This window comes from Corythoichthys intestinalis, chromosome 21, assembly GCF_030265065.1.
Source record: "Corythoichthys intestinalis isolate RoL2023-P3 chromosome 21, ASM3026506v1, whole genome shotgun sequence".
Lineage (NCBI taxonomy): Eukaryota > Metazoa > Chordata > Actinopteri > Syngnathiformes > Syngnathidae > Corythoichthys > Corythoichthys intestinalis.
The window spans coordinates 15297093-15322462 of NC_080415.1; the positions used below are offsets into that span (position 1 = coordinate 15297093).

Below are 25370 nucleotides of genomic sequence, written 5' to 3' on the forward strand. Positions count from 1 at the left end.
TGCTGAGGCAATTTGTCAACTTTACTTTTAAAAAGAAACGTGCACTGTTTATCCAGTAGATGGGGCTCTTGCAGTGTGTCAAACAGTGATTCAATTTAGGGCAATTGTCTTAAAAGTGGTTCATTGTTTCAGAAAGCCTCGGTTTTTCCATCCCTATCTGGAACCCGTCAAGAGTTTACTTAATGTCGGGTGAAAGTTTGGCGAAGCTAACTTAAGCCCGACTTCATCCCGTTTACTTGTAGCGTTAGCAGCTAGCGTTAGCTGCTAGCGTTAGCCTAGCGGGCTTCTGTTTGATTGGCTTCCTGAAAACCATGTGACTCCAAACGTAAGCGCACTGTCTGCTTTCTTAAAGGGGAATGAACATAGCCCAACAACACAGAGTCAAAGCGGGATGAAAAGACTATATTTTCTTCTTTTATTAAATTACCGAATTTACCGACATGGTCAAAATTACGTCGGTCATCGTGAAGAATTTCGGTAACGGTAAATTTTCGGTTTACCACCCTGCTCTACCACGAGGTAAGATCTTGCATGGAGCCCCAGCTCGAGGGAGATTATCAGTGGTCTTGTATGTCTTCCATTTTCTAATAATTGCTCCCACAGTTGATTTCTCTACACCAAGCGTTTTAGCTATTGCAGATTCAGTCTTCCCAGCCTGGTGCAGGTCTACAGTTTTGTCTCTGGTGACCTTCGACAGCTCTTTGGTCTTGGCCATAGTGGAGTTTGGAGTTTTACTGACTGAGGTTGTGGACAGGTGTCTTTTATACCGATAATGAGTTAAAACAGGTGCCATTAATACAGGTAACGGGTGGAGCCTCGTTAGACCTCGTTAGAAGAAGTTGGACCTCTTTGACAGCCACAAATCTTGCTTGTATGTAGGTGACCAAATATTTCCACTCTAATTTGGAAATAAAGTCTTTAAAATACAAACAATGTGATTTTCTGTTTTTTTTCCACATTCTGTCTCTCGTGGTTGAGGTTTACCCATGTTGACAATTACAGGCCTCTCTAATCTTTTCAAGTAGGAGAACTTGCACAATTGGTGGTTGACTAAATACTTATTTGCCCCACTGTTAATACTGTGAAACAAAAAAACGGTCCCTCATTCCTATCCACGTCACTTACTACAATACAGTACGCAGTGATGGAAAAACGATTGCACATCAACCCCTTTAAGGTGTCCTTTTACTATTATTACATTACAGCGGCACCTCTAAGGAAAGTACGTTTTATCTGCCATTTGGTTGCATTGTGTTCACGTTACACAAACCCAAGCAAAGCCGGACTGTACTGCTTGTCCACAATATTGGAAAAACATCTTTGCATACCAACAAATATGACGCCTTCCATTGGTCAGCGTTGATAAATTAAACAAATGGTGACATCATCACTGCACCTGCTCAACGGCCGTCTTTTTACTCGGCAAACGGGAATATTTGCAGTTGATAAATGCCTTCTTTCCGAGCCTTCCCGGCCAGTTGTTTGGATTCGCACGCACGCGATGAATAAAAACTAGCAACGCAAGCTGATGACCAAAGCAGACCGGCTTGACATCCTTGGGCTCAAGTCCACCTCTGGGATGTCCCTGCATCGACCTTCAGTCTCAACGGCTACAAGATCAGCAATGGCATTCAAATGCAGCGAATGTGGACACGTGTGCACTCCCATAAATAATTCCCTTGTAGACCGCGGCCTGTTTCATGCATCAGCGGAGGGTCCGGAAGCTTCCGTGTTCCCAGCAGTGTGGGAACCTCCCAAAACGTCCTCGTGTACACGTCAACAGGTTTTTCAATTAAAGCTTTTAGTGCGCATCCCGGGAACATTATCCTTCTGATTTAAAGCAACAACTTTCAGACTCGGTTCACGTCTTCTTTGGATTAGTCAAACACAATTTGCGCCTGAATGATCTGATTAGTATTGCAGCACTAAAAAATAGTGTATTGATGCTGCGAAAAATGTACTATTTCGAGATTGAGGGGGCCGTTTCCATGGTGACGCTGCAACACTAACACGCAATGATTGTGTTGTGAAATGGCATCGCTTTACACGGTGACAACGAAAACAGTAGGCGAAGATGCAAACTTTTGATTCCGGCCTCCAACGTGGAACGAACCATATGAATGGAATGCTGTCGCTCCGATGACGTCAGCACTTGCACACGTCACTTTGGGCATGCACAGTTTCTGCTTCTAAATATTCAAAACAGCAAACATGGCAGAACGCCGGCTTTATTTAACTGTTTTTAAAATATTTTTAATTTATATATATTTTATTTCCTCGTTTATGTGCAAAAAACGCAAACCAAAAAACCATGTGGATGCCATTGCTTCAAGTGGGTGGGTGGGTATGTTGTCTTCCGGTCTGAGGAGGTCGTTGTCAAAGAAGCGCATCATTGGCTGTCGCCTTGTTAAACTGCACTGCCCCCTAGGGCCTGGCATGAATACCACATTGTTTGAACGGAGACGGAAACATGTAAATGCAAACATGAACTGGGTAGTGTTCTGTTGTTTTGGTTGGAGCGTCACCATGTAAACGGCCCCTTAGTTTTCAACCACTGGTCGCCCTACCTAAGATGGCTGCCAGCTATAAATGCCACCGTAAAAGAAGGAGTGCTTTTCGCTTTCCCAAGATGACGATAGACGTCCAAGTGTGTAGGGGTCAACAGTGTTCTTAATAACAGCTTTAGAATGTAACGGCGTTACTAACGGCATTATTTTTTTCAGTAGTGAGTAATCTAATTATTTACTTTTCTCATCTTGGCAACACCGTTACCGTTACTGAGGTGGGAAAGGCGTGCGTTACTATGCGTTACTATGTTGGTTGAATGACGCGAGAAAAGTGAGAGAGACGGACTCACGGAGACGAGAGAGCAGAGCAGGACTGGTGAGGAGGCAAGGGAGTTGTGACGCCGTTGTAAACGCGATGCTAGGTGGCTCCAATAATGCCTGACTGTAGCCGATAGCCTTCAAACTATGCCCACATGATGCTACGGTAGATATCACATATTCTCGAACTAGATGCAAATGGCAACATGTATAAAGAACTAGATGCGTTAGTAAACAGCTGCCATCTTAAAGCAGTAGACCTCTCAGGAAGGCTCTGTTGTAGAGAACCTTCCTGGTGAACCTAAGTGTTTTTATCTAAAAGTCTCCTAAATCGGCAAAAATCTTAAGACTTAAATCTATCTTTAAATGATGAAACAGTTTTAAAACTTACACATGTCGAAAGTAGACAGAAGGGGACTAATGCAGTAACGGGAGCAAATTTAACAACTTTTAACGGTTGATTCACAACATTAAATGACTTTCACACATAGCAAAGGTTACTATCTAGTTATCGCAATATCCACAATACCCCTGTGTCTAGTTATGTTAAGGGTAAAGAATTGGTCTAGGGCCACTTGTCCCAAAAACCCTTTAAACTTCACATTGTGTGACCTGTTTTTTTTTTTTTTTTCATTGTTTTTTGTTGTTGTTTTTTTTCCCCAACAACAAAAAACAATGAAAATTATCACCAGTTACTTTGCCAAGTAACTAATTACTCTTACATTCAGGTAACTGAGTTACTAATGCAATTACTTTTTGGGACAAGTTATTTGTAACTGTAATTTTTTAAAAGTAAGATTAACAACAGTGAGGGTCAAATCATCCTTCTGTGAATTTGAAGTGGGAAGAATTAATGTTCGTTCACAGTATGCAGTAATTTAGTATGAAAAGAAAAATTGTATCTTAAAAAAACAAAAAACTTATTGGTACAGTATCAGCATCAGCCAGGGCCGGACTGGGACTCATTTTAAGCCTGGGAATTTAATGCGTTAGAGCGGCCCACTTTATATTATTTAAAATAGGGATGTCCCGATCACATGTTTTTGCACCCGTGTCACCTACAGTGCCTTGCAAAAGTATTCGGCCCCCTTGAACCTTGCAACCTTTCGCCACATTTCAGGCTTCAAACATAAAGATATAAAATTTTAATTTTTTTGTCAAGAATCAACAACAAGTGGGACACAATCGTGGAGTGGAACAAAATTTATTGGATAATTTAAACATTTTTAACAAATAAAAAACTGAAAAGTGGGGCGTGCAATATTATTCGGCCCCCTTGCGTTAATACTTTGTAGCGCCACCTTTTGCTCCAATTACAGCTGCAAGTCGCTTGGGGTATGTTTCTATCAGTTTTGCACTGACATTCTTGCCCATTCTTCCTTGCAAAACAGCTCGAACTCAGTGAGGTTGGATGGAGAGTGTTTGTGAACAGCAGTCTTCAGCTCTTTCCACAGATTCTCGATTGGATTCAGGTCTGGACTTTGACTTGGCCATTCTAACACCTGGATACGTTTATTTTTGAACCATTCCATTGTAGATTTGGCTTTATGTTTTGGATCATTGTCCTGTTGGAAGATAAATCTCCGTCCCAGTCTCAGGTCTTGTGCAGATACCAACAGGTTTTCTTCCAGAATGTTCCTGTATTTGGCTGCATCCATCTTCCCGTCAATTTTAACCATCTTCCCTGTCCCTGCTGAAGAAAAGCAGGCCCAAACCATGATGCTGCCACCACCATGTTTGACAGTGGGGATGGTGTGTTCAGGGTGATGAGCTGTGTTGCTTTTACGCCAAACATATCGTTTTGCATTGTGGCCAAAAAGTTCAATTTTGGTTTCATCTGACCAGAGCACCTTCTTCCACATGTTTGGTGTGTCTCCCAGGTGGCTTGTGGCAAACTTTAAACGAGACTTTTTATGGATATCTTTGAGAAATGGCTTTCTTCTTGCCACTCTTCCATAAAGGCCAGATTTTTGCAGTGTACGACTGATTGTTGTCCTATGGACAGACTCTCCCACCTCAGCTGTAGATCTCTGCAGTTCATCCAGAGTGATCATGGGCCTCTTGGCTGCATCTCTGATCAGTTTTCTCCTTGTTTGAGAAGAAAGTTTGGAAGGACGGCCGGGTCTTGGTAGATTTGCAGTGGTCTGATGCTCCTTCCATTTCAATATGATGGCTTGCACAGTGCTCCTTGAGATGTTTAAAGCTTGGGAAATCTTTTTGTATCCAAATCCGGCTTTAAACTTCTCCACAACAGTATCTCGGACCTGCCTGGTGTGTTCCTTGGTTTTCATAATGCTCTCTGCACTTTAAACAGAACCCTGAGACTATCACAGGCCAGGTGCATTTATACGGAGACTTGATTACACCCAGGTGGATTCTATTTATCATCATCGGTCATTTAGGACAACATTGGATCATTCAGAGATCCTCACTGAACTTCTGGAGTGAGTTTGCTGCACTGAAAGTAAAGGGGCCGAATAATATTGCACGCCCCACTTTTCAGTTTTTTATTTGTTAAAAAAGTTTAAATTATCCAATAAATGTTGTTCCACTTCACGATTGTGTCCCACTTGTTGTTGATTCTTGACAAAAAAATTAAATTTCATATCTTTATGTTTGAAGCCTGAAATGTGGCGAAAGGTTGCAAGATTCAAGGGGGCCGAATACTTTTGCAAGGCACTGTAACTGTTACAATACACCAATAGAGAGTCCTGATCTGATACCAAAAAAAAAAAAAAAAAAAAAAAAAATTGGAATAAAACTTCCAAACTTCTTACAGTATTTCCTCTTTCTCTTTTTCTGGGAGTGTTGCAGAGGATAAAACCTGTATATTTTTGTCAGTTTTGGAAATGCCATTGTTATTTCTGGATTATTTTCTTACTTTTTAGCTCTTAAAAAATCCAAAAATATATAAGTTTACTGCCCAAAATAGTGCGTTTCCTTGTGCAATGCCCAACAGCTAGCTAACATTGAATGCTCTCCAATAAAACACAAGGCTTGGTCTTTTTTTGTTTGTATATGAATTAATTTGTCTAAGTTTGTGAAACTGTAACAAAAAACATGCATGCATGCAACACAATTGCACAATACACGCCGGTATACAATTTCTATCTCGATGCCACACTTCACTTGAGATACAAGCTATATAGTAGACAGGTAGGTGAGCTTCCATTAGAGCAGGACTTATTAACAAATTTAGTTCATATAGCTTTTCCCTTTATACACACAGATAGATGTAAAATACTTAGGCATATACAGTTGTTTCCAAGGCAGAAACGTAACAGAACCCCCCAACCTCCCCCCCCATACCTTTTTGCAAACCATTCTTATCAATTCAAGTCAATTTTATGGCACTTTAAAGACGCCACGTAATTGATGATATTCATTCTAATATTCACTCACTGAACATGACAATCCTACCTGCCTGCTCTGCACCTGTGAGGTGCTCCAAGCCAAATTTTCCACAGTTACAGTACGTGTTGTTTTCGTATCACACGGTGTAAATTGCATTCTTACCACTTTTGTTGTAATCATCTGTCGTTTGAGGCCCCAAGCTCCTTGCATAAAAAAAAGGCTATTTTTGCACATTTTTAAGCTTCTTTTGTGAGTGCGTTTCTCTTTGTAATTCTTTTTTTTTTTTCGGCTCCACCCTTGCTCTTTTTATCCAGGATCTGAACGCCGAGCTCATAGCTAATTTGGCTCAACACAGACTCTGATTAGCGGAGGGAGCTGCATTTTTTATTTTTCGCTTACTCGATTATCCGAACTAGTTCGTTGATTAATGAACAGCTAAAATAATCGATACCATCGAACCCAGACCGGCCCTCCTGGCTGACCTGTCAACAGGGATTTGTCCCGATCCTCTCAATTAGCCACTCCGGGCCTGGCATGAGCTGATATCACATAGCTGGGTTTCGTAATCTGTATCGGTAGCCAAAAAATGATATTCTATTCTATTCTATTCTATTCTATTCTATTCTATTCTATTCTATTCTGTTTCAAGGGCCATGTGATTAGTGCTGCAACGATTAATCGATTAACTCGAGTATTCGATTAGAAAAAAATATTCAAATTAAATTTTGCTGCTTCAACGATTCATTTAATTAAAGTGGCATTGTAATGGTTTATTCTGAAAGTGTTTGCATTTAGTTTTATTGATTGGTTTTATTGATTTAGGTGGATACACTGCCTTCTGATCTGCCTCATTTCACAGGGGTGAACCCAGCTGTTCCATGTTAAGACCAACATAAGCTAAGTCTTTGCCATTTGAGATGATGTTTTTTTAAAAAAAAAATGCATTCGTAATTTAGTTTATACGTATATTCAGCCGTTGTTTGTGGGAATATGTGTCTGAACCATTTGTTAAGAGCAGGGGTGGGCAAACCGGTCCTCGAGGGCCGCAGTGGGTCCTGGTCTTTGTTCCAATTGATTCAGCACACACAGTATAACCAACAAGGTTTCAGTGGAAACAAGGAGCACCTGACTGTAATCAACTGATTGCACTTGTAAGAAACCAGATTGGTGAAAGGCTGTCCTCATGATGGGTATGAACAAAAACCCGCACCCACTGCGGCCCTTTGTGGAATTAATTGCCCACCCCTGGTGAAGAGCATTGGGGAAAAAAAAAAAAAAGAAGTTAGCATTTTATAGCATTTAAGCTAGCAGACTTTTGCTATGGAAGTTAGCCAATTGTCCTTTTGTTGTACATAGATCCTCATCTATGTATTTTTTATACCGTTTTAGGCTCAAATCCGGTATTTTAACTTTTTCTGTTCATTATCCCATTGTTCGATTATTCGGACTAACTAGTTCATTGATTAATCGACTACTAAAATTATCAATAGCTGCAGCCCTACATGTGATAAAACCTTTACTTAATGCAAAAGCAGTTTTCAGGAACATTCCAAACTGTCCTTTTCAGTTTAATTTTCCTGAATTGTTTTCACCCAAAAATTCGATTTTCTTTCCTTCCACCAATAAAAGCATCCATCAAAGCATGCATACCGGCCAAGCCAACAAGGATTATTAACATTTTTTAAAAAATCTACCAAGTAAGTTACGTTAAGGTTTAAGCAACAGGTTAAGCTTAGGTTTAAGTTAGCTTTAACCAGTTTTCTGCACGTATGCGCACATCGGGGTCCAGGGTGACCCGGAGTACCACCCTGGATCCTGAGGGGGGGGGGGGGGGGGTGATGGCTCCTTTGCTGGGCTGCGGGAGGAGGGATGGCTGCGCTGAACCTTAAGCACCCCCCCCATCCGCCCTCCCTCCCCGGGCTGGTTGGGTGGGGGCCATTGGCGCCTGTGTGGCGTCTTCACTCGTCTGCGTGGCTATCGTGCGCCTGGTGGGGCTCGCGTCCGGCTGGATGTGATAGGGCGCGCTCGGTCCCGGTGCTGGGATTGGCGATGGGGCGGCAGAGGGTCGGTTGCCAACGGGCTTACACTCACAAGGGATTCACACAATTACTGAGTTCTAGATCACAGAGCTGATTTGTGTACACTCTACCCCTTTCAATCACTTAGCTTCTAGACTTCCCCACCCCCCGTCCCCCTCTTTCCCTGGTCAACAGGCCCCCCACATGGTGTCAACCGGAAATACATCTAGCTGACGATAGCACCAACATATTAGTAGTTAATGTAGACGTTCAATGTATTTCTTGTTGTAGTTTGTGTTCCTTTTCTTCTCTTGTGTTTCTTTTCTTCTGTTCCCCCATAACCTCTTCCTGTTCGCTGCTTTGTCATTAAAAACGAGGTATGTACGGGCACTTAGACTTCCTTTCTCCGTGTCAAACAGCTGAACAGGACAGGTTAAAAAAAAAAAAAAAAAAAAAAAAAAGTCAGACAGACTCAGATACACTGAGCTGCTTGGCAGATATCCATGGAATAAATAAATAATAGATAGCGGTTGAAACGGATTATGTTACACAAGAACTTTATGAGGCTTATTGTTAACACTTTTGTATGTTAATTTGATGTTAGTAGATTGTTTTCTCCTTGGAAATGCGTGTGTGGCAGCCTGACAGTTTTTTTAAAAAAGGGATTTTGACAGTTGCCGTCATATTTTTGGGATCAAAGCACCGTTCCGGCCCCGAATCTTTTACTAGAACGGCGTACCAGACCGTTCCGGCCCACCTTCACCCCTGCTTATTACATGCACAACTCAAATAAAAAAGTAAATCATTTTAAAAGGGAAGTAAAAATAATCAGTTGAGATTGTCTCGCGTACACACTCTTTACTTGGAATGTGGCTGTGTTCAGAACTAACATTTCCCATTAAAACTTACACGATATTGAATGGGAGTCATCACCCACCTGCCACTACTTAAAGTACCTCTGATTGAACCCATTCTGTTTAAAGCTTTTGTGCTAACACAGACTGCTATTTGGACCTGCTTATACTGTAATTCCCTCTGCCTTGACAATTCCAGCTGAAGAAAAACATGCCTAAACTTTGTCTTTGTAAGTCTTGCCAACCTACCCCATCGCCCAGACATATAAAGGAGATGCAAGTTGTTGGTCAGTTGTGCTGAAATTTTCTCCACTTGATAAACATGACATTTGAACAGTTGCGTGTAGTTTTTTTGTTCAGGTGACCTCACACTCTTTGGACCACCTCAGTGTCAAAGCCCCTATCTCCATGTATTTTTCTAGGTGAGATTTTCCATGTTCTTCCTGCGAGGGTTTAAATGTCACACGTGTCAACAACTAAGCACAAGAGCAACATGTGTACGGGACTGAAGGATGAAAGACAAAGAGGTCTCGGCTGTTTCCTCTGTCGAGCCAGGGACATAATTTGATGCTGACCGTTCCTCTTCTTCTTTTTTCTTCTCTTTCATAATCTTCTGTTTGATGTGCGCCAGGATTGTCTTCCCTGCAACTGTCCACAGCTGGCATCAATTTATGGAGGAGCGTTTGTCAGAGGTGAGCGACTGCATACACACAACGGGACATATGGTTAGGAAAGTAGGTGATATGACCTGAAAGTAAAATTAACAAAATATTTTCTTCACATTTCCAATTCAAATTTTTCCATTCACGTATAGAAAACTATGGAGGTGGATTTGTGTGTTTTTTTATTCAATCAAAAAAAAAAGTTGCTTCAATCAAATAAAAAGTTGCTTCAATCAAAATATATATTTTCAATCGAAGAAAAAGTCACTTCAATAAAAAAAAAAAATGTGTTTGAATGCAAAAATAAATTTGAAACTCGAAAAAAATATATTTGAAAACTATTTTTCTTTGAATTTTTTTTTTTTTGGATTTAAGTCAAGTTGTTTTTGATTGAAACAACATTTTTGATTTAAGTGATGTAATTTTGCGTTTGGACCACATTTTGGCTAGGGCATTTGTGTCTTTATTATTCAATCAAAAACATAAGTTGCTTCAAACAAAAAAATATATATTTTCAAAAGAAAAAATCACTTCAATCAAAAGTTAAAAAAATTCAATCGTAGAAAATAAGGTTTGAATGCGAAAAAAATATTTGAGACTCAGAAATGCGCATTCGAACACGAAGCAATCCTTTTTGTGTTTGAGCCATATTATGGGTAGGAAATTTGTGTCTAAATCATTCAATCGCAATAAAAGTTGCTTTAATCATAAAACTATTTTTAATCAAAGAAAAAAATCATTTGCAGAAAATATTTTTTTTGAAAATATTTTTTTATTTGAAATATATATATTTTTTTCATTGAAGTGTCACTTTTTTTGAAAAGCAAAAAGTATATATATTTCAAATTTAAAAAATATTTGCAAAAAAATATATTTTTGCAAATGATTTTTTTTCTTTGATTAAAAATAGTTTTTTGATTAAAGCATTTTTTCTTGGGATTGAATGATTTCGACACAAATGTCCTACCCATAATATGGCTCAAACACAAAAAAGGTTTGCTTCAATCAAAGAAAACAGTTTCAATGAAAAATGAAGTGTTCAAATGCGAATATCTGAGTCTCAAATATTTTTTCACATTCAAACCTTTTTTTTATTCGATTGAATTATTAAAAATTTTTGATTGAAGTGATTTTTCTTTTGAAAATATATATTTTTTGTTTGAAGCAACTTATTTTTTGATTGAATAATAAAGACACAAATGTCCTAGCCAAAATGTGGTCCAAACGCAAAATTACATTACTTCAATAAAAAAAGTTGTTTCAATAAAAAAAAAAAAAAAAAAAAAATTAAATCAAAAATAACATTTTCAATCAAAGAAAAATAGAAAACACATTATTCAAAACAACAGGAAGGGATTGTGGTACATCCATTACTTTTATCACCCGTAGACGCCCAGTCCATTTGAAGTGGCGGCAGTGAATGAACATCAAATGAATTGGACGTCTAGCGGTGTCTGGCCAAGCCATGACAGCAAGTACATTTAACGTGTCCCAAGAATAGTAACACATGTACCGTATTTTTCGGACTACAAGTCGCACCTGAGTATAGGTCGCACCAGCCATAAAATGCCCAGCGAAGACAAAAAAACCCCATATAGAAGTCGCAACGGAGTATAAGTCGCATTTTGGGGGACATTTACTTGATAAAATCCAACACATAGAACAGGTCTGTCATCTTGAAAGGCAATTTAATATAAAAATACAATAGAGAACAACATGCTGAATAAGTGTACAGCGCATGAACAACGAAATGCGAATATACTGTCCTCACCAGGACGCTACGGCTCGGTCCTGGCTATACAGCGAGCTAAATTCCCAAATGACGATGCTTGACGTCCGTATAATTTGCAGAATCAAGTTCGTCCTCGATACCAAACAGGTTCGCATCAACGTAAATAAATGATAATTAGGTGCTGTTACAGCAATGACACAAACGGTTAGCATGCCTTCGCTAGCATTAGCACATCATTCAAACAACCACACAACTGGCTCTAAGTGTCCGATCACGGGTGGAAAACACACAACAACAACATAAAAGATGATAAACATAGGCGTTGCCTCTGTAGAGATATTTTACAAGCATAAACAATGAACGTAGGTTCGCAGCCGTGTTTCTTTCTCACTAACTCGCCCACTCACTCAAGCTGCGCAGCTGACAGTCTTCTTCTGGCGTGTGAGCGGTCTTCTTCATGTAAACAAGTGCGAGTGCCCCCTCACGTGGGCGTGAAAGCGCCACAAACTAAAAGCACGCATTTCAATACAAAAAAGTCAATAATACAATTAAACTCACATTTCCAAAGGCAGAATGCGAACGTGGCCATAGCTATTAAGAGTTATTCAGATAACTATAACATAAAGAACATGCTAACAAGTTTAGCAAACCATCAGTGTCACTCCAAAACACCAAAATAACATGTGAAATGATATCATAATGTGTTAATAATTTCACACATAAGTCGCTCCTGAGCTATATAAGTGTAACACCATAACACCATAACCATATAAGTCGCACCCCCAGCCAAACTATGAAAAAAACTGCGACTTATAGGCCGAAAAATACGGTAGTTCTCAAAAGAAAAATGTTTGTATGTGTTATAATAATTTGATATTCAAACCCCTCTTAATGTTTTTGTTTGAATGAAATTTGTAACATTAGTTTAAGTAGTAAGTCGCCATTGTTGTTGACGACGCAATGCACTCTGGGCAGTGACGTCACTGGGCCACGCTGCCGGGCTTCCACATGTCGTGGGTTCTGCCCTTCCAATTTGAACCCGAACAAGTGGGACAGTCCTGTAGATGTTTAATGAAAACGAGCAGCAAAAGCAAAATGAACAGGAAAGACGGGATGAGACGAGAGTAGCACAAAACCGGTAGTGTTCATGTGTCAAGTTCGCTAGTGACAGCACTCTCCTGCTCCGTCACTAGAGCAGATTGATGTCAAAAACTGTTTGCAGATCTTCACTGTAAACTATTGTGTGATCCAACTTATTCCAATAAAATTATGCAGATAGTTAGCATCCAGAGCTGTCGTGTGCTTTACATATGATTAGGGTATACAGTGAAACAAAGCCGTTTATTTTCGCAGACAGCCCATTCATCACAGCACACGAGAACTTTGATGCAGTTTGTCTCTACCAAGACGTGTATTGCCTCCGTGACTGAGGGAATGCTGCCTTGCCTTATTTTTGTCACGTAAAAGTGCTGTCGAGATTGATGATCATCCTGCAAGTGTTGCGTGGCGGTGAATAAGCGACAGAGAAAACCAATGAATAAATGTATTAAACTTAGTTTGATTGCTGGCTATTCATATCATTTTCTGCCCAACAGATTATAATGACGCCTTATTTTGCACATTGAGCACATTGAGGTATAAGAGGACTGTCATGTACATTATTTGTACGTAAAGCACGTTAGACACATTGTGAGCAAACGGGATTCTTTTTTTATTCCACTCCGCACTGGCGCTGCATTAAGGGAGCGCTCAAGACCACACTTTTAGCGACACCACAAGGACTATGTTATTTTTTTCCTACATCGATAGTATGTGTATTGTTTATTGATCTATTATCTGCAATCAGTAACTCAAGTCCTCAGATTAAAAGCAACAAATGGTCCACAAATGTGGAAGCGAGGCTTGACCACAAAGCAGACAACAATAGCAGAGGGATTGAGCAGAGGATTTACTATATTGAACACACACAAAAACCACGCGATCGTATAAAGGGACACAACAAAGGGTCTGTGACAGCAGGTCCCCCCAAAAAACAGAGGGAAAACTGTGGTGAGAGGCCGCAAAAGCAAGATGAAAACAAATAATGTACTCAAATACTTGCACATAGTAGAGAATTCCAAAACCCAAGGCGGCAAACAAATAAAAAAAAAAAAAAAACAAGGCCAGAATTCAACGAAGGGATCGAGAATACAAACCGTCAAATGGCAGCAAGTCAAAATTTCGGCAAGCCGCCTAGGATCGGCTTAAAGATACTGCTAAAGAGCTGAAATTGGATGCAGGTACGAAGTTGGAAACTCATCCCACAGCTCTGTAACTGCAATTGCAGCAGAATGTGACAAAATCATGCCAGTCGTCATACAAGCTTCGCTTGCTAGCTAGCACAGCTATTCTCCCAGTCCATCAATGGCAACATTTATACTTAGTATTTGAGTAAGTGAATACTATTGAATACTTATTATTTGAGTAAAAGAGAACCGTTGTGGCTTATTAGAGCCTACAAGTCTTTAAGTCCGAGGTTCCCTTTAAGTAAGTAATTTGGTGTTAAAATTAAAATAAATAAATAAATAAAATGTGATGTCGGCACAGTATACAGCAACAATATGTTCGCTGTTTCCTAAACAGTCCTGATTAAAAAAACAGAAGAAATGGTGGTTCAAGGATTTGTACCAACGAAGGATGTCCTGAGCCGATTTTTCCCCCAAGATTTGTTTGCTGATACCAATCCGATGCCGATCAGATATCTAGCTTGTTAAAAAAATGCAAAAAAAAGAATCCTCCTCAGTAATGCTCTTTTTGCAAATATTACATCATATTACATGATACTCTGTTACTATCATATCGTTTCTAGGGATGTCCTGATTGCATATTTTTGCACCATCCGAGTCACATGATTTTGAGAATCTGCCAATACCGAGTCCTGGTCTGATACCATTTTTTTTTTTGGAAGAAAAAAACATAGAGAAATATATAAATTGAATGATATTGGAAAAAATTAAGATTGTGATATACAGTATGTTCCAAGGATTCACACTTACTTTTTGCACTTTTTTCTTAAGGTGCACCAGTACAAAATGTAGGCGCACCCACATTTTTCATTGTATCACCTTTAATGCCATACTTTTAATCACTCTCCTTAGCAGTCATATAATTCCTTCATCTTTTGAACCGCTTATCCTCATGAGGGTCGCGGGGGAGCCGGTGTTCTGCCAAAATCTGCTACATCGGCAAAACATCCTACATTAGTCGAATTTGACACCCAAAGTACTACCGTGCGCTGTAAACTTGTTTTGTTTAGATGCATACAGGAATAACGTACTAAAAAAATGCCTGCAGAAAATACTTAAATGGGAAAATCCATTGGCAGTGTATCAAATACTTGTTCTCCCCACTGTATATCAATTAAGGACGGTTTAAATACGCTACGTGCCTAATGTGGTCAACTGCTTCAAAGCTAACACAAAAAAACACAATGGTTAAAAGTATGAGAGGGTAATACATGCAAAAAGTATCTTTGAGACAGTGAAAAGGTTCTAAATCAGGGGTCCCCAACTTTTTTTGCGCCACGGACGGGTGTTATATGGGTCTTTTTTTCACGGACCGATGTTCTGACAAATTATGCAACCCATCAAAAATTGCAGCGATGCGGTTCTGCGCATGCGCATAACATTAAACATAGCCGCAAAATGCGCAAATGCAGCTATTCCAAAGTAAACACTGCAAACTTTCTTGAAAGAAAGGAATATTAATTTACGTTTGATCATGGAAGGACTTGTAGAAATGTTCTCCTCAGATACATCCTGCCATGTAAGCTGCACACAACAACTGCACACCGCTCTCACCATTAACGACTTCCCCTTGTCGTTAAACATTAATTAAGTAGCCCGCTTCACAAAGATACGATGTTGGAAACTGTTGCAAGGATTTCAATGCTCTTGTAGCGATCTCAGGATATTCCAGAATGACTTTAATCCAGAACCTCGGTAGAGTTGTTGTCTCAAATGTACGTTTAATAAGGTCGCCGTCATTTGTGATGTCATTTGCGGGTCACGAATCCACTCCTTCGCAGTTCGTGGGTCTTCGAGGTTGTAGGCTCATCTGGTGCCCTTTTCGCCGTAAAAATATCTTTTTCGCCGTAAAAATATCTCCAAAGTCGTCTGTTTTCCAGTTATCTTCGCTCGTGTGGGGGCAAACTATTTCCGGGAACAAATGTGCTGCGCCCGCGGCCTAGGAAGACGTTATTATCGAGGACAAGCGCACACATATATATATTATATACACAAACAAGATGTAATGCTAGCAGTCCAATCAATGGATTTCTATGACGACATTGCAATCTATCCCGTAGTATTATATCTAGAGTAGACAGGGATATTGGTGTGGTAAACAGGGGCACAGGGTTAATTCGGCCAGAATGGGGTCGTTATTAAATTATTATTTCTGTGCGGCCCGGTAGCCCGGCAAATGGGGACCCCTGTTCTAAATAACTAATTAAAAACAAAAATAGTGAGTACTCGCCACTTCTAACCAATGTGCGCATGCGTGTGGATGCATGCGCAAGCGGGCTGAGCATTGTGTAGGACGTTTCGCCGCGTAGTAAGGACTGGCCGAACACCGGAGCCAATCATATCCTAATTCCAGGCAGAAAGCGGACAGGGCACTTATAGACACACAACCAGACACGCACACACTCACACCTACGGACATTTTGGAGTGTTCAATCAGCATACAATGCAGGTTTTTTGGGGGGGTGGCAGGAACCTGGAGAGAACCCGAACAAGCACGGGAATGACATGCAAACTCCACACAGGAAATCTGGAGCAGGGATTGATCCCACGGTCCCAGAATTGAAACAAGAATAACATAGAAAAGTGCTTGTCTTTATTGAATGTTTCAGTTAGTAAGTCCACTCAAATTCGCTCACGCCTTGACGCACAGGCTGCCAAGAACAGCCTCTCACTTACACAATGAATGAGTTAACAGCAAACTTATATCTGTGTACCAAGCTTAACGATGATTAACGCATTTGTGCCTTTAATCGTAGAGCTACCGAGGATTTCCTGGCCAGATCAAAGCTACAAACCTGTCAATCATCATTAACATTACGTACCAAACGGCAGCTGCACTGGTGACCAAGATAAATAGTTTTGTCGCACTGCTTAGCAGGAGGGAGGGTGAGAAGCTGTATGCGCATGACGCACAAAAACATACATTTAAAAAAAAAAAAAAATTTAAAAACCCGATCCTTTTCACCCGATTCCGATTATCTGAAAAATCAGGACATCCCTAATCGTTCCTAAACGGCAGAAGTGTCACTCAGTGGACATATTTCTTTAGTTGTTTGATTTACAGCAGCCAAAAACCATGATGTTACTGAAAACACGTGACAACCAGATCGGATCCAATCTTGCGATTAAATACGATACTGTCCGATACTCCAAAAAATGATACTGATACTTATAATCGGATAGGGACACCATGAGTACCAACCACACTTTGAGAACCACAGGTTCAACTCATTCGCTGTCATTTTCCAATCCATTTGAATGTATACCGCTGTCAATGGCATCCAGTTGGTTAAATGCTGCTTCTTTTGGGTAAACACACTCATAACTCAAAGTTTGGCTCACAAATCAAAGCAGTAAACTTCTTGTAAGTCAAGGTACCAGGGTGGTGTAAAAAGCTATGACATTTTCCCCCTTTAAACTCATTTTAAAAGCCCAACATGTGATTTTAATAAAAGAACATGACTCTCATCAATTGGAGTTCTCAATGGGCTGAACCTCCAAACAAACATTTTTGGAGAGATTTCATGGCTGGAAGCAAAATTAATATAAAAGGAGCGCCAGCAAATGATATCAAGCGAAAAGTGTCAAAATAGTGAAACGAACATGAAAAGTTGAAGGATTCCTGTTGATGTTTGCGCCTTTCCAAACACCAGTCCTCTGGTGAGCGACAACGCAACGCTTTCCAGGCCGAAACCGGAGCTCACCAGATGGGAAACCTTGGCATTTTCATGGTTGGAGTGCAATCAGACTCCTGTTGTATCCTTCGAAGCTCGCAACAGGAAGAGCCTGACTTTCCCGGCCTCTGTCATCGAGCGTCGCTGTAGGATCCATTAGGAAAGACGGACCAGAAGAGGAAGATGGCATAGAAGTTAACCGTCATCGAGGGAATCGTTTACCTCGTTGGAACGGCGTATTAAGCGCTTCAGCATCTGTTTTCCAATAAAACTTCTTTTGTAGCCTTCGCCGTTACAAGTTCTGGCGCAAAAAATATTTGATACAAAGTACAAAAGCAAGTAACATCTTGTCCCGGTCAATTTTACTGGAGGCTGCTCAAAAACGGCAGATTTCCCTGAGGTGCCTCTATGGATCTTCTGTAAAGTAATACCTTATCAAAACATGCGCGGTGGTTATAAAAGAGTCCTCAGTTTATGTGACAGATACAGAAGACGTGACACTACATCTAGAATCCAAACTCCTTCCTGACCACCTGCATCTGTTGCTCTACTTTCCAAGAAAACTTCTTTTGTGGCCTCCATTTATTTCTGATAAATTGGAGAAGTTTGGATTTTTCTTTTTTTTTAGTTTGGATTTTTGTTTTTCCTCAAATCAGTCAGTTTAAATTGTTTTTAGAGCTATAGATATTGTGTAATAACAACTCAATAACTTAACTTGCTACCTCTCCTTTCCCATATAATTATTCATCATGAGCAGAGTTGGGTAGAGTAGCCAAAGATTTGCGTCAAAAGTAGCGTTACTTCAAAATAATATTACTTAAGTAAAAGTAGTCATCCAAAAAATGTTCTCAACTACAAGCAAAAAAGTATTTGGTGAAAAGAATACTCAAGTCATGCGTAACATTGTGAGTAACTGCTTACATTGTGAAATTTTTTTTTAAACGATGGAAATTTTTTTTCTCAACACCATCGTTAGAACTGTTATTAATAGATTGGGCTTTGCAAACATGCCCACAGAGTAAAATACGTTTTTGTTAAAAATCGAATTTCATCACACAGCCCAAACTGTTTGGCCTTCCGTCACAGTTCCAATATCAAAATGATCTGACTTTTCACGTGACGCAGAGAGAAGTTTACAAACGACCCCCCCCCCCCCCCCCCCATATTTTCCGTTCACCTCTAAATACATAGTCCTACAATTTTTACAAAAAATTCCAAGACAGAACTTGGCAAAAAAGTATGGTTCCCCCCAAATTTGCCAAAAAACTAACCCATTCATTTCTAATGTGCCATTGACAGCCATGTACGTCCAAATTTCCCATTCATTTTCAATGGCAGGAAACATAGGTCTTTGTTATTTATGACCATCTACCCAGGCAGCCCATTGACATTGACAACTGGCGCCCAAGTCAGTCGATGCCATTGACAGCCGTGCAAGTCCATGCCATTGACGGCCATGTACGTCCAAATTTCCCTTTTATTTTCATTGGCAGAAAAACATACGTCTTTGTGATTTATGACCATATGCCATGATAGCCTATTAACATTGACAACTGGCGCCCAAGTAAGTCGATGCCATTGACAGCCATGCACGTCCATGCCATTGACGGTGTGACCAATCTGCACATTTGGTAATTGCGGTGCTCGCAATCAGGGGCGTGGCCACCAGGGTGGCCGGGAGTGGCATTTGCCACCCCTGAAATTTGGTTGGCCACCTTAAGTGCCCCCCCTTAAAGAGCATATGACACGAGAAAAAAAGTCTTAAATGGCATTATTATGTGAATTAGAATCATATTTTGAGACGATTCGACTATATACAACAATTTAGAAAAGCACAGATGACGAGAAATTAGTCTTTTAATCTGCGGGTTAGCCACGCCTACCATTATAGGGCTTTAGCGTCCCCAACAGGTGGATGACGTCAGCGGTAGACTGGGCTCATCGGTTTTACTATTCAGCCCATTGAGGGGGAATTATTCAGAACAAGGAAAACGCGACGAAGAGAGCCGCAAAATGTCATTGTTTCAGTCTCTCTACTCCAGTATTTTTACAGGATATTCTTTTTATCCAAGTATTTTTCCCCAATAGCTATATAAATGGCTTGAGAAGGACCAGTCAGCCCGTCGAGGGGGATCTATTCACAACGAGGAAAACGCGACGAAGAGAGCGGCAAAATGTCATTGTTTCTGTCTCTTTACTTCAATATTTTTACAGGATATTCTTTTTATCCAAGTATTTTCCCCAATTGCTAAATAAATGGCATGTTCATGACAAATAACAGTATTGTGCTGAATGGAATATGAAATAATAAAAATGCATTTATTCAGGACGACATGGCAAAATTACTCCATAATGGTAAAAAATGTCGACTTCACCTTTACTGTCGCACCTCCCGAACGATATTTTATGACACCTAAATCGGACATATGTCATTTCCCTTCCCCGGCTTCGGAGAATGTAAACAAACCAGAAGCCGTGACAGGTAGCCGACATGCTAACCCAAACCGAGTGATGTTTCAAAGTCTTCGAAGTGGAAAATCACACATAACTATCCTGGATTATTTGACATGACGACCCGGTTGTCAATTGTCTTAGTGGATCGGCAAACCGCCCGGCGGAGAGCAATTTACAGTTCGTTCCCCGGAGGAGGGTGGCTGGATTTGTTGTGCAGCTAACGTGGTGCTGCTAATGACCATTAGGAGAGCTTTGCAAGACCGAAGCCGGAAGTCACTCATTTTCATGGCGCGGGATTAAAAAAACTAAATAAAAATAGCGATCGCTTCCACACACATCCAAGCGGCCCATATCATTCAGGGGCATAAAATACCGCGTGTATTATGAAATAAACATGCTTTTTCGTGTCACAGGCACTTTAAGGCCATGATTGCATGCTGCCACTACATTTGCAGTGGCTCTTTGATATTCAAGAGGGTATTCATTCATGATTGGGGTGATTAGGGAAGGATTCTAATGATTCATGAGGAAACTTGTCCTTGATTTGTGCTACTGTGATCATGTGTGAGTTTTGGTTTAATAAACAACGTGCTGAGCAAGCAAATGGTTTAACATGTTATTCCTATACTGTAATGTAAGGAATTATGACCCCAAAACCGAGGTAATCGTGATTTTTGTGTATCGTTACACCCCTACAGTAAAATAAGCCACCCCTCTACAGACTGTGACCCTGTCTGTCCCCCCCAAGAAAAAAATCCTAGACACACCCCTGCTCTCAACTCCGGACCGTAGTAGGGAGTGGACCGCCGATTTCCGTGGCTCGTTCATTGTCGGTTCACCCGGTTCGTACTTCGGGGAGATGACGATGTGTATGAAAACACCTGGATGCTTCGGATGGCTTTTTTTGTGGAGACTTTATTAACAAACAAAACAAAACCCGCGGGGGACAAAGCCACTTCACACCGCGCAACTCTTTTTTTACACCCGCCTCTCTCTCTCTTTCTGCGCTCGCCCACTTCTTCTACGCTAAATTTGCAATGCCGGTCATATTGAAACGGGACAGCGGCCCCTTGGGGATGCCGGTAACAATGAGCATGTACGTCCAAGTTTCCCATTCATTTTCAATGGCAGGAAAACATAGGTCTTTGTGATTTATGACCATTTACCATTACAGCGCACTGACATTCGAATGGCGCCAAAGTAAGTCGATTCCATTGACAGCCATGCAACAGGACGTGTCCCCGAAATGTCCCCGAATCAACATGAAGTGACCTGATGTCAACAGGATGTATCCCTGAATTGTCCCCAAATCAACAGGAAGTGAGCTGATATCAACAGGACGTATCCCTGAAATATCCCCAAATCAACACGAAGTGACCCAAAATCAACAGGACGTGCTTCTCAAAAGGTGCCCTAATCAACAGGTAGTGACCCGATATCACCAGCAAGTGTCCCCAAAATGTCCCAAAATCAACAGGAAGTGACCTGATAGATCTGTATCTACCACAGCAAAGCCCTATTGTAATTTCTCCAGAAATTGCAGTTTCTAGTTTTACTATACTCTACCCTAATACATGACAACTAGGCCAAAAATATACCAAAAAAATAATTGAATTCAGATGAGAAAAATGAAACATCAGTTGTCAAAGAGCATGAGTGCCCTCTAGTGGAGCAAAAAACCTACATAAAATCAAAACGATCATATCATCTGTTTTCCGTGGTCTGTCGGTGCCAAATAAAAACTGGGAAAGAGCTTGGAATCTGCAATAGTGTAATGTTTACTCTATGTCAAATAGTTTAATGTTCACGGCGATTTAAAGACACCACGTGATTGAAGAGGCCAGCGTAATCATAGGACCTCTGAGTGCAAGGGTGTGTGTGTCAGGCAAAAATAAATTAAAACCTAGTATGTTGAATAAAGAGAGAAACTGTAGCAACTCTAGTGTAGCCAAATTAACGGAGTAAGAGTTGTGTTTATTCTTCACAGATCCACTCAGGTAAAAGTAAAAAGTATGGCGTGGTAAAACTACTCTAAAAAGTACATTTTTCTCAAAAGGTTACTCAAGTTAATGTGACAGTATGGAGGTAGATTTGTGTCTTTATTATTCATTCCAAAAAAAAGTTGCTTTAATCAAAATATTTATTTTCAATCAAAGAAAAAGTTTCTTCAATCAAAAAAAATGTATTTGAATGTAAAAATAAATTTGAAACTCAAAAAAATTTATTTGGAACCTATTTTTCATTGATTTAATTTTTTTTATTCAAGTCGTTTTTTTTTTTTTTTTTTAATTGAAGCAACTTTTTTGATTGACGTAATGTGGTTTTGCGTTTGGACCACTTTTTTTTTTTTTTTTTTTTATTGAAGCAACTTTTTTGATTGACGTAATGTGGTTTTGCGTTTGGACCACATTTTGTCTCGGACATTTGTGTCTTTATTATTCAATCAAAAAATAAGTTGCTTCAAACAAAAGAATATATATATATTCAAAAAGAAAAATCACTTCAATCAAAAATTTAAAAAATTCAGTCGTAGAAAAAAAAATCTGAATATGAAAAATTATTTGAGACTCAGAAATTCGCATTTGAACACTTAATTTTTCATTGAAACTGTTTTGTTTGAATGAAGCAATCCTTTTTGTGTTTGAGCCATATTATGGGTAGGACATTTGTGTCTAAATCATTCAATCCCAATAAAAGCTGCTTCAATCAAAAAAACTATTTTTAATCAAAGAAAAAAAATCAATCGCAAAAATAATTTTTCTTTTGAAAACATTTTTTTATTTCAAATATTTTTTTATTGAAGTGTCACTTTTTTGAAAAGCAAAAAGTTTTAAACTTTTTTTTTTTAAGTGGAAAAAGTTTTGGACGCACTTTTTTTTTTTTGAAGTGGAAAAAGTTTTGAAGACACTGTTTTTTCGATTGAATCATTTTGACACAAAGATGCAGCTTCAACGCTACTTCCGGCATGTTTGAGTGGCAGGTGACTACGGCAATGGCATTAAATCATGAAGCAAGAATAATGGCCAACAGGGCTCCATTCAGCCATCGGACTCTGCTTGAGTCTAAGCCGAAAATGGGGCACTGGTACGGGGGTGCGACATCAGGATCTCACCGGAGTGCCCGCGACGGTACAGTGCGAATTTCTGAGTCTCAAATAATTTTTCACATTCAAAAATTTTTTTTCTACGATTGAATTTTTAAAAATTTTTGATTGAAGTGATTTTTCTTTTGAATATATATATATTTTTGTTTGAAGCAACTTATTTTTTCATTGAATAATAAAGACACAAATGTCCTAGCCAAAATGTGGCCCAAACGCAAAACCACAATACGTCAATCAAAAAAGTTGTTTCAATTAAAAAAAAAAAAAAAATCAAAGAAAAATAGTTTCCAACTACATTTTTTTGAGTTTCAAATTCATTTTTGCATTCAAACACATTTTTTTTTGATTGAAGTGACTTTTTCTTTGATTGAAAATAAATATTTTGATTAAAGCAACTTTTTTTTTTTTTTTTTTTTTGATTAAAGCAACTTTTTTTTTGATTGAATAATAAAGACACAAATCTACCTCCATACGACTGAGTAAATGTAATGCGTTACTACCCACCTCTGATCATGAGCAATAAAGAATAAAGGAAGATAATTAGACGTTGCCTGCTCCCACCCCAAAAAATTAGGTTCTACTGTAAGTCACACCAGTCATAAAAATGCACAATAAAGGAGAAGGGGCATCTATCTACACGTCGTACCATAGTGCAAGTCACATTTTCGAGGGAATTTTATTTAATCAAAGATCAAGACCAAGAATTACGAATTATTTTTAGAACAATAAAATGGAGACAACAGACTGTATAGGAATCTTAGCAAATCGTAGTAACAGTTATTCAGATAAGTTGTTTACAAAACTCCTTTAAGTAAACCTTTAAAATATCAGGCAGGTTTTCATATACATAGTAGAAAAGTAAGAAACGTCTCCTAATCCAGTTTTCTGGAAAGCTGCTCCAAAACAGAGCAGCTTTCCAAGGATTTTCCCAGAAGGATGAAAATCAAAGAATGAAACATCGGTGACACCACGGTCATAGCCCGACTCTTATAAAAAATGTAACTCTTTCCCGACCGTGACCTTGCTTGCTGTGACACCATCGTGCACCTGCAGTAAAGAAGAGGGGGGTTGATGTCCCGAGAGAAGCAACACAGGCCTCGAGCGCCCTTTTGGGTTTAATGTATGCGGAGGTCGCCTCCTCGAAGGCGTAGGTCCGTCTCTAGAGGTCTGATTAAAGTGGTCAGCTGTGCTGGCAGCTTTCAGGAAAGGTTACAATATACAGTGCTGCTCGAAAGTTTGTGAACCCCACAGCGATGGTCAGATTTTTTGTAAAAAAAACTAAAATAACCTTATTAAATGTTAAGTTATACCCAAATCCACAATACTGACATTCCAAATAATGGACTGAAACAAAAGAAATAGTTATATTGTCATTCTTTATTTAACAAAAGTGGTTGATTTAAGAAAAACTCCGATATCATGTGTGCAAAAGTATGTGAACCCCTTCAGTTAATAGGATATTGCGCCTCCTTTTGCAGAGATTACCTCAACCAAACGGTTTCTGTAGTGACTAATCAGCCTCTCACATCTACTTTGGGGGATTTTTGCCCATTCTTCCTTGCAGAACGCAGTCAGTTGAGAGAGGTTTGATGGGCGTCTGGCATGAACTGCTCGCTTCAGGTCCCGCCACAGCATTTCAATGGGATTTAGGTCAGGACTTTGACTGGGCCAGTCCAGAACACGAATCTTCTTCTTTTTCAGCCATTCCTTGGTTGTATTGCTGGAATGCTTTGGATCATTATCATGTTGCATGATCCACCTTCTGTCAAGCTTTAACTTCAAAACAGATGGCGTCAGGTTATGTTCTAGGATTTGACAATATTCCTCAGAATTCATGATTCCCTGGACTATGTGGAGTTGTCCAGGTCCTGAGGATGAAAAGCAAGCCCAGATCTTGACATTCCCACCTCCATGCTTCACTGTTGGGAGAAGGTTCTTTTGGTGGTATGCAGTGTTGACTTTTCGCCAGACATGGCGGTTTTGGTTGTGACCAAACAGTTCAATTTTGCACCTACATCAGTTGATGAAAACTCTTTTTAATTTAGTCTCGACAACACAACTGTTAAAAAAACAAAAAAAAAAAACTACTGAATTGATTGATTAGGAAATCAGGTTGAAATAATAGAAAATTCCAAAATGTTGAGGGGGTTCACAAACTTTTGAGCAGCACTGTACGTTTATGTATGCGTGGAGCATGTTTTAGAAACACTTTGTGCAGAGATGTCTGGCAATTTGGAAAAACGAGTGTAAATTAACCTTTTACAATCAAGAATCAGCAAAGGTTCAAATTTTAATCGTTCAAGTTTTTAATGTTATATTTCAAATTAGGCATTTTAAACCTTTCAGGGACAGTGGTCTCGACAGTGGACAGCTGTTCAAATGTTGAGAAAAAAGTTAAGCCCTTTAACC

General features: G+C 39.6%; 1 protein-coding gene across 3 annotated transcripts in view; it reads left to right on the forward strand.

The window, feature by feature from the left end:
* LOC130910056 (dual specificity protein phosphatase 3-like) overlaps positions 1-25370 on the forward strand; it is a 126028-nt gene that overhangs the window by 95005 nt on the left and 5653 nt on the right. For 2 of the 3 annotated variants that reach the window (XM_057827091.1, XM_057827089.1), the window contains one exon: positions 9683-9743. Coding sequence is in view for 1 of the 3 variants with exons in the window: in XM_057827089.1 (XP_057683072.1) it covers positions 9683-9743 (61 nt within the window). In the remaining 2 variants the exon portion in view is untranslated. Of the gene's footprint in view, positions 1-9473; positions 9579-9682; positions 9744-12798; positions 12883-25370 lie in introns of those variants that run through there. The other variant, XM_057827090.1, reaches the window with a different exon arrangement.